The sequence below is a fragment of the Calidris pugnax genome, unplaced genomic scaffold (genome assembly GCF_001431845.1).
Source record: "Calidris pugnax isolate Ruff unplaced genomic scaffold, ASM143184v1 scaffold294, whole genome shotgun sequence".
NCBI lineage: Eukaryota > Metazoa > Chordata > Aves > Charadriiformes > Scolopacidae > Calidris > Calidris pugnax.
Window position 1 is genome coordinate 1,873,433 of NW_015094505.1, and position 14,718 is coordinate 1,888,150.

Sequence of the window (14,718 nt, forward strand, 5' to 3'; positions counted from 1 at the left end):
TGAGAGGCAGGAAAACAAATTTTAGCTGGTGAGCCTGTACTTCTCTGTTCCTGCTGGTATTTATAGTACCAGCCAGCCTTTGAGACGTCTTTTCCGTCCGCTCTGAAGCAGTGGCCTTGTCTCTCTGGAAGATGCAGTTTGACCATTGGAGTCACACCAGTGAAATTCGAGAAGGAAATAAAACCCAGCAACAGCAAATCTCTGTCGCAGTCTTACATGAATGAAGTGACACGGGGAAAGGCATTACTATAAATGCCTCCTAATTCTTTTTTTGGGAGTAACTTCTATTCATCTGTACAGTTGAACGTTTTTTAAAAAACACAGAAATACCTTGGAATGATATGAAAGAGGGATTCACACCTTCAAAGTCTACATGGAAGCTTTGTGTCACCATGATAGACCTCCTGTGCCTAATGACAGACTCTTAAAAGGCAATTTATGTACAGTAGGTCAGATATACTGTGCATACCTTGTTCTAAAAGGATTACATGCATCAAGTTGAATGTAATATGCTATTTTTGAAGTCGTAGGTGGTAAGAGGAGACAGCTCTCTTCTATCTAGTTAATGGTTATTTAATTTTCTTTCTTGGTTCCAGAGACACTCACTTGATGATGTGTCTGAGCAGGGGCTGAGTTTTTAACTAGTGACCTTGATAGTGTGTAAACCTGCTCTTTTGGTGTGATGCTGTTGGCTGCCAAATTAACTACAGGAAACTGATTACTTTCATTCTCTTCTTTGGAATCTTATGCCTCAGAAACGATAAAATAGTCCAAGTCCAAACAGTGAGAATTTTCCCTTACCTGAATAAATTGAATTTGGATCAGAATATTAGAGGGGAAGCAACCTTATAGTGCACTGGACATGAGTCTTCAGAAAAGGAAGGAAGATGTCCTGTCCTCCTGGGTGGTGTCCATGCAGAGGTGAAGGAAGAGGAGTGACAACTCTCCTTTGAAGTGGCCCAGTCCTGCATCCCAAATGGAGGACAAAACAAACATTTGGTTGCTCAGGAAACAGCAACAGCTTCACAACTGCATTAAGGAGAACCTTCTCAGAGATGAGTGGTGGTTAGACAAACAGCCGTGCGGGATGTGGGTGGAACAGGTGCTGAACAAGGCACAAGCTGGGAATGGACGCTTCACTCTGGTGGGAAACCAGGAGAGGTGAGGCTGGTGTCCAGCCCTGCCTTTTGTAGGTAAAGCCCATGACCCCAAGAGCCTCCTTGCTGAGAACACGGCCCATTCCTCAACAAGGGCTTGGGAGACAGCGCGGGGCCAGATACATATGGATGTGGAAGGAATCTGAAAAGCTGTGTGTGCTGTGCTCAAACTTGTATTTTTGAATATAGCGTGGCACAGTTAAACTAGAACTTAGGAAGTGGGGAAAAAAAATATGGCTCACTTTGTTTCCTCTAAGGAGCATTGTTTAACAATCTGAATTAAAAAATTAAGTGCTTCTTTTACTGACATAGGTAGAAGGGCTGCGTGGGGGCCTTGGAGTCTGGATACCTCTGTTCCCCGCCCCTCTCTTAATTGGGTATCCTCACTGCTCATTGTCTTGGAATTGTTTTCCCCTGTTTTAAGTCCCAAGGAGTTTTCCTCTTTCCTAAAAAGAGCCCACAGCCACGCAGCTCCCAGTCCTGTCACTGGTGGCAGGTGTCTGGTAGGTGCTGCGGTTCCCCGTTCGTGTGCGCAGAGCATTTGTGATGAGCAAGTGTATTCTTGCCCATGCTTCGCCAGCATCAGAAATTGATGGTCGTCTTCCAAAATAAAAACCGACTGTGCAGCAGTCAAGCAATTGTAGAATTTCCTTTACAGGAAACTACTAAAAAAAGAAACAGAAAAACCACCTTTTTTAATTCTGATTTTCATGCAATTTTCTCCAGGTTCTGCCTCTAAGCTAGCTGAAATGGCAGCGATGTAGGTTATTGAGTTTATTTTCCTTTTGTTCTGTTTTTTTAGTATCTACTAAGAAACTTCTGATGGAAAAATACGAGTGGAAATGTGTTGGCTAAGAGAAAAAAAACTATTAAAAAAAGCCCTGTAAGGCTGAACTATAGTGTTTTATACTGGTACGGCAACATCCCACCTTTAGCAAATGAACTCTAGAGTGCTAGTCTTGAAGAATGAACAATGCAGTTAAGCTGAAAACAAGGCTGAAGACACTTCAGTTCTGGCAGAGGTGGGGAGGAAGGATGTTAGTCACTGGATTTAAAAGGAGCTGCTTCTTTCAGGTCTGCAAAAACAAGGTGAAGTCTGCCTTAAGTGGAAAAGGAAGAAACTGGAGAAGAATAACGCCTTGGGATTTAGTAAACATCTGTGGCCTACGAGAATTGTTACACTGTGCTCCTAAAAGCTCAACCGTGTGATCACGGTTTTGACCACCTTATTTTAGGCTGTCATTTCAGGGAGGGAAGGAAAAGCTTAAAGCAACAAAGCTGGACCTCTCTGATTTTCTCTGTTCCAGTTCAACTGCAACCTGGCGTGTTGTTCTCTCCTTGAAAGTAGAAAGTAGGCTTTAGTGTTGGTAGTTTTCCTTCTGTTGTTATGTCTTGTGTTTTCGACTGTCTCCTGGTAGTGGCTAAAAGGGGTAGAGGCTACAGGTAGAGTTGGTGGGAAAAGCAGGTGCTGCTCATGTGCTGCGAAAGCTCAGCTTCATCTCTTCCACTTCAGAGCCTTCCTGTTTTAAAGCTGATGAGATGCTTCTCGGAGCTAGGAGTGCAGATCTTGTAAACAGCAGCAGGTTATTCAGAGTTCAGCAGAAGAACGTGCCAAGGAAGGAGTTGGTAAACTAGTTGGAAACTGTTGGTAGAGCCTTGTGCTGAGCTCACTGGAGGGGTATTTTCCTGCAGGGTGGAACCACCGTAGCTGTGTGTGCCTTCCCTCAGCTGGCAGCCACCTGTGTTTGCCAGGACTGGTGGCCATATGGAAAACAAAAAGCCCCCTTTACCATGAGTTGGGAAGCTGTCAAAGAAGCTGTATTTCGTAAGATTTTGAGCCTGGGCTGAAACTCTTGGAAGAATTTGTGGTGAAGTGCAAAGGAATAATTTGGCGTGGGAAAGGCACTGGAAATCCCTGATCAGATTTTTGCTGGAGATTTGTTTGGGTTTTTTGTTGGGGTTGGGTTTTTTTGAGAGCTTGGGGAAGTTTCATCTCCATGTCTGCAAGGGGAAATTTCATGGCTACTTTCTGCTACTGGATCAGCTCCGACAGCAGTGGAAGTAGTTGGATCTTTGGCATATATATATATGCTGGCTGTCAGCTCAGTCACTGTCACTTCTCTAATGCCAACACTCTTGCATAATGTCCATTAAAATACTGGGAACTTCTGGCGATTTGCTGTATCCCAGTGCTCCCAGTAGGAGGGACAGAAGCTGATTTTGCAAAGCATCTTCATGGTGTGGGCCCATTTGCGAAATATTTGCCACCTTGCAGCGCAGTGAAATGGGAGGAGAGGTTTATAAAGCCTTTTGGTAGGCAGAAGAGCCTCCCAAATCTGTGTGGTCAGGCTGTTAATTGTCATTTTCCCCCAGATCTCTGTGTATTTTAATGTTACAATATATCTGTAAATATTGAATATGAAGATTGTTCCATGTGGTGTAATCATGGTGAGAGCCTGGCCCAGATTGCCCAGAGAAGCTGTGGCTGCCCCATCCCTGGAGGGGTTCAAGGGCAGGTTGGTGGGGGCTTGGAGCAACCTGGGCTGGTGGGAGGTGTCCCTGCCCAGGGCAGGGGGTGGGACTCAATGATCTTTAAGGTCCCTTCCAACCCAAACCATTCTGTGAGTCTATATCAGAGAGTTTTAGCCTTTTGTAAAGTGTGGAGTTGGAAACTTGCCCTCTTGCTTCGCCTTGTAGCTGTGACCTGTCTGCTTGTGTGGAGAGGAGAATGCTGGGCTGTGCTCAGGTTGTCCCTGGGAAGGGACATGGCTCTAAAGCCATCCCAGATCTTGGACACGTGACAATGGGCAACTGGTGCTGGGTTTTTGCTGGATTTGTGGAAATGCAGGTAGTGTTTCTTGAGGTGGCGGTCGGTGGTGTGAGCGGTCTGTCCAGTCACAGCTTTTAAAGCTTGGGAACCCGTCAGTCTCATTGGGGTTTGACTGTGGACAGTGTAAGGTGCTGCAGTAGTTGTCCGATCTCTTGGTAGCGGGTGTCTCAGGATTCAAGGGGCCTTTCCTAAGTAGGACAGAAATAAAAATGAGCCCTCTTCCCCAAGGTCCTTCATGGTCCTCAGGAATATTGTTTAGTGATTTTTATTTCTTATTTATTTTTTTGTCAGAGTTAGGCTGATGGTTGGACTAGATGATCTTTAAGGTCCCTTCCAACCTAGACGATTTTATGATTCTAAGACTAAAAAGTGGTTACAAAAAAAAAGGCATGTTGCCAATTGCAGATGATTATAACGCAGCTGCTCGATGGTGACATACCAGCCAGGGAAAAATAACACTGGTTCTTCAAGCTAGTTTCCAGTCCGTGCAGCGTATTAAAATCCTCCATGCACAGCTGGCGCATTTAACTTTGATTATGTTGTTGAAGTGACTGATCTGAGAGCAGCCTGGATCCCAGGCGCTTGCAGAATTTGAAAATGAGGTTGTTCCAATTCATCTGCAGTTTGTTATTTTGGAAAAGAGACAAAACTATCTCCAGTAGTTTCAGGGCTGCTAATTAAAGTCTTGTGGCGCTCCTCTGAGAGACCCGTTAAAGAGGGATGGAGGGACTTACCCAAGGCCGCGTATTGTGTCACCAGCGAAGATAATTATAAAATCCATGCCCTACTTTGGTTTTATACACTGAATTATTTCCCCCACATTGAAGACGGCAAACTTGCAGCTGGGCTCCTGTGTGTCTCGGTGTGCTCCTGCCCAGGGGGAGTGTTGGGTGGGGACGGCTCCCCATGGGTGAAAGGAGATGGCCTTTCACTGGAGCTGGAGAAAAGCAGGAACTTGGAAAGAGGGAGGTGGGAAGGCTGTAGAGAAGTTGCCCGAGTCTGTAGGTGCTTGTGGCGTTACTGCCTCTTCTTTAAAGACAGGATCTGCCTTCTGACCTGAGCTGCTCCAGCGCCTTCTCTCTCTCAGCTGTGTAGAAGCGTGTTTAAATTGCTCGGGCATCCCTGCTCTCACGGCTGCTCCCTCTGCCAGCCCTGGGCTCGGTGTGCCTGCTGTGCTGGAGTGAGAAGGGGCTGTGAAACCAGGGAAATGAGAGGGACTGCTCGTCATGGTAGGGAACCAGCAAGAGGTTTCCTGCCCCTCTGCTCTGCCCTGGGGAGGCCCCATCTGGAGCACTGGGACCAGTTCTGGGCTCCCCAGTTCCAGAAGGACGGGGAACTGCTGGAGAGGGGACAGCAGAGGCTACAAAGATGATGAGGGGCCTGGAGCATCTCTCTGATGAGGAGGGGCGGAGGGACTTGGGTTTGTTTAGTCTGGAGAAGGCTGAGGGGGGATCTGATCAACACCTATAAATACTTAAAGGATATGGGGCTTCAGGAGGATGAGGCCAGTCCTTTTTCAGTGGTTCTCAGGGACAGGACAAGAGGGAACAGGCACAAACTTGAATAGAACAAGTTCCATCTAAACATGAGGAGGAACGTCTTTGCTGTGAGGGTGGCAGAGCCCTGGCAGAGGCTGCCCAGGGAGGTGGTGGAGTCTCTGTCTCTGGAGATGTTCAAAATCCACCTGGACACGTTCCTGTGCAACCTGCTCTGGGTGGACCTGCTCTGGGAGGGGGTTGGACTGGATGATCTCCAGAGGTCCCTTCCAACCCCATAGCATTCTGTGAAGAGGTTGAAAATGGCGATGAAAGCCTTTGCCCCACCCATCCCTGGCATAGACATGCTGATGGGGAGCTCCTCAGGTGGAGATGGTGTCTCTGGGAATGCCATCACGTGCAGCCGCCGTCGGTGTCTCGCGAGCAGGGTGTCCTGGTGCCGTGATGGACGTCTGCTGTGCTCCTCCTCGAACCACACCTGGTGTGACTCGCCTCTGTCTTTCCAGTGCTCCTGTACTAACTTGCACACTGGCTAAGAGTGTCTCTGTGTTCTGCTCCCCACAACGGGGTGAGCCCCGTTTCTGGCCCTGTCAAGCTCTGCAGTTACATGTGAGAAGCGAGGGCCTTGCAGACCTCCCCTGACCACTGCTCACATGCTGGGTCAGGAGATGTCTCCTGTCCCTTTCAGAGGTTGTCCTCTCCTGCCAGCCCAAAGTCATACCTGCAGCAGACCTGGGTTTATTAACCAGTCCTTTGCACCCCATGGGATCTGTGGGTCCCTCCCACCTGAGACGAAGGTGGGTCTCGCTCTGCTGTGGCTCTTCCTTTGTGCTGTGAAGTTGTGTCTCAGCAGGCACTGCAGTGGCAGCTGTTCCTGCTTCCCTGTGGCGGTGGCAGCTCTGGCGTTGAACTGGCACCGCTCTCCCCTGGGTCCCTGGGCAGGGCCCTGCCCGTGGTGGCCGGCTGCAGACCAGCAGCAGATGGGGGTTTATTGGGCCCCTTCTCTCCCCTCCGTGTGCTCTGCGCTGTGCTGGGGAGGGGGTGCCTTGCAGCGGGGTTGTCCTCCCAGTGCCACGGAGGCTCTGGGGATGTCCCGGGGTGCGACAACTTTGTGTGGATGTGGAGAAACGAGCTGCTCTTTGGAGCTCCTGCCGAACTGGCTCCTCCAAAACTGCGTTTTGGTGCAAGTGCCTTGTTTTGCGCACTTTGGCAGCCAGGATGGGGAGTAAATCACGGCTTCAGCATTTGCTGTGTGCGCTGGGAGCTCTTCATCCTGCACTGCAGTAGAGACCTCCCAGGGACAGGGGACGTCAGTGCTGGCCTTGGGTGGCTGGCCCTGGGCAGGGAGACCTTATAGTGGCCTTCCAGTATCTGAAGGAGCCTACAAGAAGACTGGGGAGGGACTTTTTACAAGGGTATGTAGTGATAGGACAAGGGGGAAGGGTTTGACACTGAAAGAGGGGAGACTGAGCTGAGATCTGGGGAAGAACTTTGGTGTGAGGGTGGTGAGAGCCTGGCCCAGGTTGCCCAGAGAAGCTGTGGCTGCCCCATCCCTGGAGGGGTTCAAGGCCAGGTTGGAGGGGGCTTGGAGCAACCTGGTCTGGTGGGAGGTGTCCCTGCCCAGGGCAGGGGGCTGGAACGGGATGATCTTTAAGGTCCCTTCCAACCCAAACCATTCTGTGATTCTGTGATAAAATACACAGCAGAAATACCCTTGGGGGAGGAGGGGGAATCCCCTTCCCCTTTCCTTTCCTTCCCTTTCCCTCCCCTCCCCTTCCCTAAATCCAAACAGAAGTGTTCCTGCAGCACCAGGGCTGCCAACGGGGAGCAGCCCTGCTGGGGGGGCTGCAGGTCCCCCGAGACCACAAGCATGGAATGAACCATTGGTTTGATAATCCAAATATCGCCTTTTTTAATATTGGTTGGTGGTTTGTTTTGTTTTTTCTCCTTTCCTTTGGAATGGGCTGGGAGGCTGTGACACAGCCTGGGTCCCTGCCAAAGAGCCCCAGGGCTTGTGTTCCTGTGGGTGCTGCCGGGCTCCTGGCTGTCTCCCTGCTCCCTGAGCTCCCACTTGCCTTTTCTCGGCTGGAAAAAAGGATTAAGTTAGCAGGAGGAGAAAATTAATTAGCTGCCATTTTAAGGCCAGAGCTTTTGTTGCAGTCTGAAGTGGTTTGGAATGGCATTGTGTCACCGAGAGCAAGGTGGGGCTGATCAAAAGGCTTTGTACCTGCTGGAATGCCAGATTTATTTCCGCCAGAGTTCCCCCCTGGGTGATTACGGCTTCAAGGTGAACCTCAAGGCCAAATCAAAGGAGTGTTTTCCCATCACTGCTGGTGCTGGCTGTGGAAAGCTGGTACCAAAGTCTTTTTTTTTTTTTTTTTTCTCCCCTGCTTGTTTAACATTCAAAATACCCTTTCTTCACCCTTCCCCTCCGTGCAGGCAGGCGGCCAGCTTGGCACAGGCACTTTGGCTGGGACAGTGATGGGAGCTGCAGCCTCCCTGCCCTGCCAAGGCTGGGGGTGGGTGATGGGGGTTTCCCAAGGGAAAGTGGGGTGAGCCTCGGCCTTCCCCAGTCACCTGGTGGGAAATTGCTGCCTTTTGGTGCGGGTGACTTCCCCCAAAAAGGAGCAGAAACAGTGCCACTCGTGAGGGGGCAGGATCCAGCTAGATTGTCCCCACAGCTAATGTCATAGAATCATAGACGTTTTGTTAGACTCACAGAATGGTTTGGGTTGGAAGGGACCTTAAAGACCATCCAGTGCCACCCCCTGCCCTGGGCAGGGACACCTCCCACCAGAGCAGGTTGCTCCAAGCCCCCTCCAACCTGGCCTTGAACCCCTCCAGAGATGGGGCAGCCACAGCTTCTCTGGGCAACCTGGGCCAGGCTCTCACCACCCTCACAGCAAAGAACTTCTTCTACAGATCTCAGTATCTAATCTAAATCTCCATTCTTTGTCCTTGCTGAAGGTGTTGGAGAGAGAGGAGCATGGCGAAGGGCGAGGGAACCCAGACTGAGTGATAAAGAAGCCAAAAATCATTTTAGAGTAGAAAGTAATTGCCATTCCCTGCTTTCTCTGGGGTGTGGGCTGCACCAGTGCTCCGGAGCACCGGGAAGGGGCCGTGAGCCACCTGCTTTTCCCAGAAAGCTTTAATCCAGCGTGAACAGGAGTTATTTCCACAAGCGATGTGAGGCTTCAGCCCAGGCTGAACTCTCTGGGAAAAGATTTCTGCCAGCTGCGCTCCCAGCCCAGCCCTGGTACGGCCAGTGACCCCTCCCTGGGACAAACCGTGGTCCCCGTCCCCTCCTGACGGCCTCAACAGCCCCTGCCCTCCTCCGCTGTAAACAAACCTTCCCCATGGAACTTTCACTGGCCAGTGAAGAGTAGAAAGAAAAACCCAACAAAATCAATGCGGATTCAACTGCTGTGCCAGCAACGAATGCAAATTATCAGCACTTTTTTTTTTACTTTTTAGTATTTAATGTAGTAGAAATATCTCATCCTGTAGCCAAAGCAGTTTGAGGTGTGATGGCAGCGAACGCGCGCTGGGCGAGGGTGGAAGCTCTTCCTCTTTGGTCTAATCCAAGAAGCTCTTGGCACAACTTTTGATTGGCTTTTGAAGAAGGGAAGCTCCTCTGCGAAGAACTGCACCCGGGGAGGTAAGCACAAGGCAGCTTTGGGACCTGCTTACGGTTCACCCTTCCTTAAACACTGATTTATTGTGTTTTCAGGCCCTCGTAGGCAGCGCTGCAGCAGCGAGGTGAGCCGGCCAAGGGCAAGTCTCTGGTGCAATCGTGATGGATGCTGAAGTTGAGCAAACTCCTCCAGTTCTTTGTTCACTTCTCAGCCTCCCCCAACGGAAAAGCAGCCCAGGGAGCGACAAGCGATCTTGCTCAAGCCCAAGCCATTAACTATCTCCAGCCCCAGGAGCAGACTGAGCATTCCTGGAGCTCGCAGGGGCCTGGCCATGGGCTGGCAGGAGATTAGTGCGTGGCAGAAAAGCCATTACTCTGATTTAAATGGAAAACAGCAACTGCCTCAACTCTGCCACATCTGATGACCAGGAATCCCAAAGGCAGGCAGGTAACATTTCCCTCCTGTTTTGTTTAGCTACTTGCAGCATGATATTTTGATTCCCCCTACTGATCTTATTTCCCAGTAATGAACACCAGGCTGGGCACGAGCTTTCACACGGAGGGACTGTAATTAAGGCAATCACTACTTCTCTGTGCAAGGCAGGCACTTTGAAATATTCAATCATCGGGGATTTGCTGCAGCGGGCACCAGGATGGTCAGAAATAAACAAATAAAACTCCCAAACGCTTTAAGGATTATCAATTTTTATTGGACATTGCGAGATCGATAAGAAAAAATAATTTGTACAGCTCTGTGATATTATAACCGTGGCTGCTGAAGCACGAGGCTGCTCCTCACGAGAAGAGGCTGATGGAGCTGAGAGGGTGTTCCCGGCCGGACCTGCTCCAAGGAGCGGGTGACATTCTCTGCTCGCCCTGTCCCACAGCAGCACATTGGCCTCGGGCAGCTCCATGGAGCCTTGTGGTGGCAAAAAAGGGGGCTTCTTCTGAGAGCAGGGGCCCTACCCTCAGAGACACTCTGCCACTCTCTGGGACGGTGGTTACCGACCCTTGGCCGTGCTTCACCCTCCCACCACTAATTGTCTTTCCTTCCCCTGCACCTCGCGAGGTCACCTGGCCAACATCCAGCCCTGTCATCTACACAGAGCCTGCCCCACCGCAGCCTCCTCCCCATGGAAAGAGCTGGGTCCACAACAGGGAGCTGACTTATACTTGCTATTTTTGAGGCCTCTGGTGACAGCAGCTGGTAGGAGCCCGTTTGTGACACCAGCTAGGGGGGAACCAGGCCGCTTTAGGGAGCAATCCGGCAGCTCAAGACGCCTTTGGCTGGCAGAGTAACCCCTTCTAACCAAACTCAGCTGCTTAAGAGTGATTGTAGAGCAGCAGCTACAGATATTGCTCTAGCACTGGGGCACCCGCTCCATAGGACGGGCAGAGCTAGGAAAAAAAAAAGAGAGGCTTCGGTTTACACAGTATTTTTGCTAAGCTTTTTGCCTGGGACAGTTCTTAACATGTTTAAAAAAAACAAAACAAAACAGATGCTAGGACAAAAAGCTGAGTTTCCACAGTGGCAGTGAGACAAACTAGGCAAAAATTCTAGTTGGCCCCATCAGCATCTGGACCTACCCTCCCTCTGCTGTGTCAGGTGGGTGAAATGCCAGACCGGCAGAAACTTTATTACTGGTTCAGCCCTGGCGGGGAGATGAGAATGTTAATATCACTAAGAGTTAAGGACTGTAGCATCTGTCCTAATAGGTGAAATCAAGACAGTAATGTTAAATCAACAAAGGGCTCAGCTGGAAAAAAAGAAATCAACCTGAAAGGCTGTGTTGGCAGAAGAGGGGGTGGTTGTACCGCAATGGGCTGATCAAACGGCCCCCGCTGCTGTACGGTAGTTCTTAGCAATACTTGAAATACTTCTTGGGAGCTTGTATCTGGTGCCAACACAACATTGAGCCATTGGACAGCCATTCCCCACTGGAGGGACGGGAAACACCAAATAAGCAACAAAAGCTGCTAGAGTATCTGCCTGATCGGGACCTCAGCTGCCTCCCCCAGCACAGGCACCAAACCTGCAGCCGCATCCCAGGCAGCCTCGCACCATTGCAATGAAGGAGGGCAAGAAGGAAAGAATGTGATAATGAAAAACTAGGAAAAAAAACCAAAACAACCCCTTCAGGCAACTATTTTTCAGCATTGTTAAAAAATAAAAAAGGCAAGCAACCTTTTTGACTCGCTGTGCCCACACCACACAGGTCTCCTGGGGGCGTTCTGGGTGCAGGAGACTCTGCCCCTTTCTCACTGGGAAGGGGATGCCGTGACCCAGCACTTCTGAAGGAGTTTCCTCAACTGGTAGTGCAAGCAAACCGAGAAAATAAATAGCGCTGGGACATTCCCTCTTGTTAAAGGACATTAATTGCGGGGTGAAAACTAGCTTGCTTTTTAACTGAAGTTAAGCCAGCTGCAACTTGGTTTTAATATATGAAAATTTGAAGATGTGGTTCACAGCATAACTGTAGAATAATTTACACTGCATTGCCAATTCACAATTCAGTCATTTTCATTAACAGTGTACAAAGAAGGTCCTTAGTTTATATATATATATATATATACTTTATAAAGTCTGGAAGATCAATATAAATACTGCTCCAGAAATTAAAAAAAGTGTTTACATCCCCGACTTGAATATTACATCTCAGTGTCCAGGATTATTATTATAATCTGTAAAAGTCTTAGCGGCGCAGAGGTTCAAGTTTTCGAAATTTCAGTGATGAGCTGGATGACAAAGCATCTTGGTTTGAAGAAGAATTCACTGTGTCTGGGGACTGGAACAATACTCTACCACGATGATTAAATACATAAAAAGACGGATGGTTCCTTAACGTGTCAAACGTCCTTCAAAATAAATGTAAAAGGTCAACATTAATACTTGGGGTTTTAGAGAAGTTTAGGGCACACCAGCTTTTACAGATGCAGAAATACAAGTTTTGAATCTAAAACTCTTTCTCACTTTATAAGTTTCCTAAAGCAAACCACAGAGGGGACACAAAGCCAAGTGTGAAAAATACCGACTGCTCAACAGGCAGAGGTCATCCAGCCCCCACAGCCAAACATCACCCTCCTTCCTCCAGCGCAGGGACTGTGGTTGACTGCACGTCCCCAGTCTTAATATTTCAGCGCTGTTTCCTGCCAGCTTTCCAGCCCCTCCTGGGCCTGAAGCTACATCTTTTAGGTAAAGGCTGTGAAATACAACAAGGTCAACTTGTTTACTTTCCATACTCCACCTTGTGCTTTTGGAAATGGCCAGAAAGGCCCATCCAATTTCATATCCTTTTCAAAATCTCAATTTGAAATCCCTTATTTTCTGAAGCTCTTTCAGATACTTGGCCTTGAATCATTCAGTGTGAGATTGGAGTAATTCAGCCTCTTGCGAAGAAGCAAAGAGAAACAGAGGCTGAACCAGGCCCGGAACGAGGCCCTCTCACCATAGCGCTTTGCGACTGCTGAACTCTTACTTCCCACTGAGACCTTTCGTTCCTCTACCAACCCTGCACAGCAGGGTTTGGGACAAGGAAAAAGCCAAGAAGTTTATTTCATTTGTTCCCATTATCTAACTCTCTCTGAAATTCAAGACCTTGTTGGCTTTCCCAGGTGTGACTGTTCCTCTCAAGTGTTATTACAGAATCACAGAATGTTATGGGGTTGGAAGGGACCTCTGGAGATCATCCAGTCCAACCCCCTCCCAGAGCAGGTCCACCCACAGCAGGATGCACAGGAATGTGTCCAGGTGGGTTTGAATGTCTCCAGAGAAGGAGACTCCACCCCCTCCCTGGGCAGCCTCTGCCAGGGCTCTGCCCCCCTCACAGCAAAGAAGTTCCTCCTCGTGTTGAGATGGAACTTCTTATGTTCAAGTTTGTGCCTGTTCCCTCTTGTCCTGTCCCTGGGCACCGCTGGAAGAAGACTGGCCCCATCCTCCTGACACCCACCCTTTAAGTATTTATAGGCATTGGTCAGATCCCCCCTCAGCCTTCTCTTCTCCAGACTAAACAGCCCCAAGTCCCTCAGCCTTTCCTCATCAGAGAGATGCTTCAGGCCCCTCATCATCTTTGTAGCCTCTGCTGTCCCCTCTCCAGCAGTTCCCTGTCCTTCTGGAACTGGGGAGCCCAGAACTGGACCCACTGCTCCAGATGGGGCCTCCCCAGGGCAGAGCAGAGGGGCAGGATGACCTCCATCCACCTGCTGCTCACACTCTTCCTGATGCCCCCCAGGATGCCACTGGCCTTCTTGGCCACCAGGGCCCATTGCTGGCTCCTGGGCATCCTGTTGTCCACCAGGACTGCCAGGTCTTTCTCCTCAGAGCTGCTCTCCAGCAGGTCAGCCCCAACCTGTCCCTGGTGCAGGGGGTTATTCCTCCCCGTTACCTACAACGTGCATTGAAGAAGCAGCGAGTGAGCCATTTCACAGTGTTCAGTTTGCACAGAGAACAGCAGATATTAGGAAAGGAAGAAATAAAACGTACTTATTTTTTAGTTCTGAAGTCGCGTCCATGTCTTTGAATTCTCCTGCGATGTGTACTATCCCGTAGCAGGTGACAGCAAAGGCTAAGAGAGTCTGGAGAACTATCTGTAGTCGAGGGAAGCACAGCGCAGCACACATATTATTTAATATTCTTAATATTTATCAAAAAATCTCACTTTCAGCATCTCCTGGGCTTTTCATGCTCTGTAGGTGTGTGCTTTACAGAGGTGGGCAATGCAACAGCAGGGAAGCTGAGGCAAAGGGGGGGTTAAACAGTGAAGAAGAAGCTGAGAAGAGCCTGAGCTGCCCGAATGGCACTGATTTGTGCTCAGCAAGATCCTCAGAACAGAGCACCATGTTCCCCTGCACCGGGGGCTCCAACGCTCTCCCCCAGGAAGGAGCTGGCTGCCCAAGCCTGCCTTTCTCCTGGGTGTTTCACCTCCTTACCTTCCTGATTAAGCAAAAACAGAACAGATAACAATGGAAGTGGAGTTAAAAAGTAAGCAAATAAAAAACAAAACAAAAAAACCAAGGCCCAGCCAGGTTGTGGTGGGATGAAAGGGGCGCACAGCCCTTGGGGATAAACAAATGTCAGCTGACAAAAGGCAGAGGGAGGAGGCTGTTTATGCTGGGAAGGACAGGAAGGCAGGAGCTCTCCCAGCCGCGCTCAGGGGATCCTTGGGGGAGAGGCCAGAGGCTTCAGGGCAGTTCTGAAGGGGGAGCGGGAGGCCTGGAGCCGGGGGGCTGTTCTCTCCGACAGAGTAGCGCGCCACAGGAAGCCGGGATGAGGAAAGGAGGTTCTTTTTTTGACAGAGGGAGCTCGAATGAAAGTGCAATTTAAAAACTACTTTAGACCTTTAGTCTTGCATTAAAAAAAAAAAAAAAAAGCAACTGGGAAACCGCGAGAGGCTGAACCCCCCCCACCCCCCGCATCACACCTTCCACACAGGGTGAAATCTTCAGACTTACATCTATGGGCAACGTCTCATCTTCCTTTTCCGTTAATCTCATGTAAGAGCGATCTGGGAGACAGAAGCGCACACACCGCATCACCCACCCGCAGCGCCGGTAACACCGACCCCTACCGCCACCCGCCCCCGCTCCCGGGCAGCCCCCGAGATC

The 14,718-nt window shown here is 49.7% G+C and overlaps 1 protein-coding gene across 2 annotated transcripts in view; it reads right to left on the reverse strand.

Moving 5' to 3' along the window:
* Positions 1–9,805: 9,805 nt before the first annotated feature.
* MMGT1 (membrane magnesium transporter 1) overlaps positions 9,806–14,718 on the reverse strand; it is a 6,167-nt gene continuing 1,254 nt past the window's right edge. Inside the window, exons 2-4 of one of the 2 annotated variants that reach the window (XM_014963147.1) lie at positions 14,566–14,618; positions 13,598–13,701; positions 9,806–11,973 (exon numbers count right to left, since the gene is read on the reverse strand). In XM_014963147.1, the coding sequence (XP_014818633.1) occupies positions 11,811–11,973; positions 13,598–13,701; positions 14,566–14,607 (309 nt within the window). In that variant the 5' untranslated portion in view covers positions 14,608–14,618 and the 3' untranslated portion in view covers positions 9,806–11,810. Of the gene's footprint in view, positions 11,974–13,597; positions 13,702–14,565; positions 14,688–14,718 lie in introns of those variants that run through there. The other variant, XM_014963146.1, reaches the window with a different exon arrangement.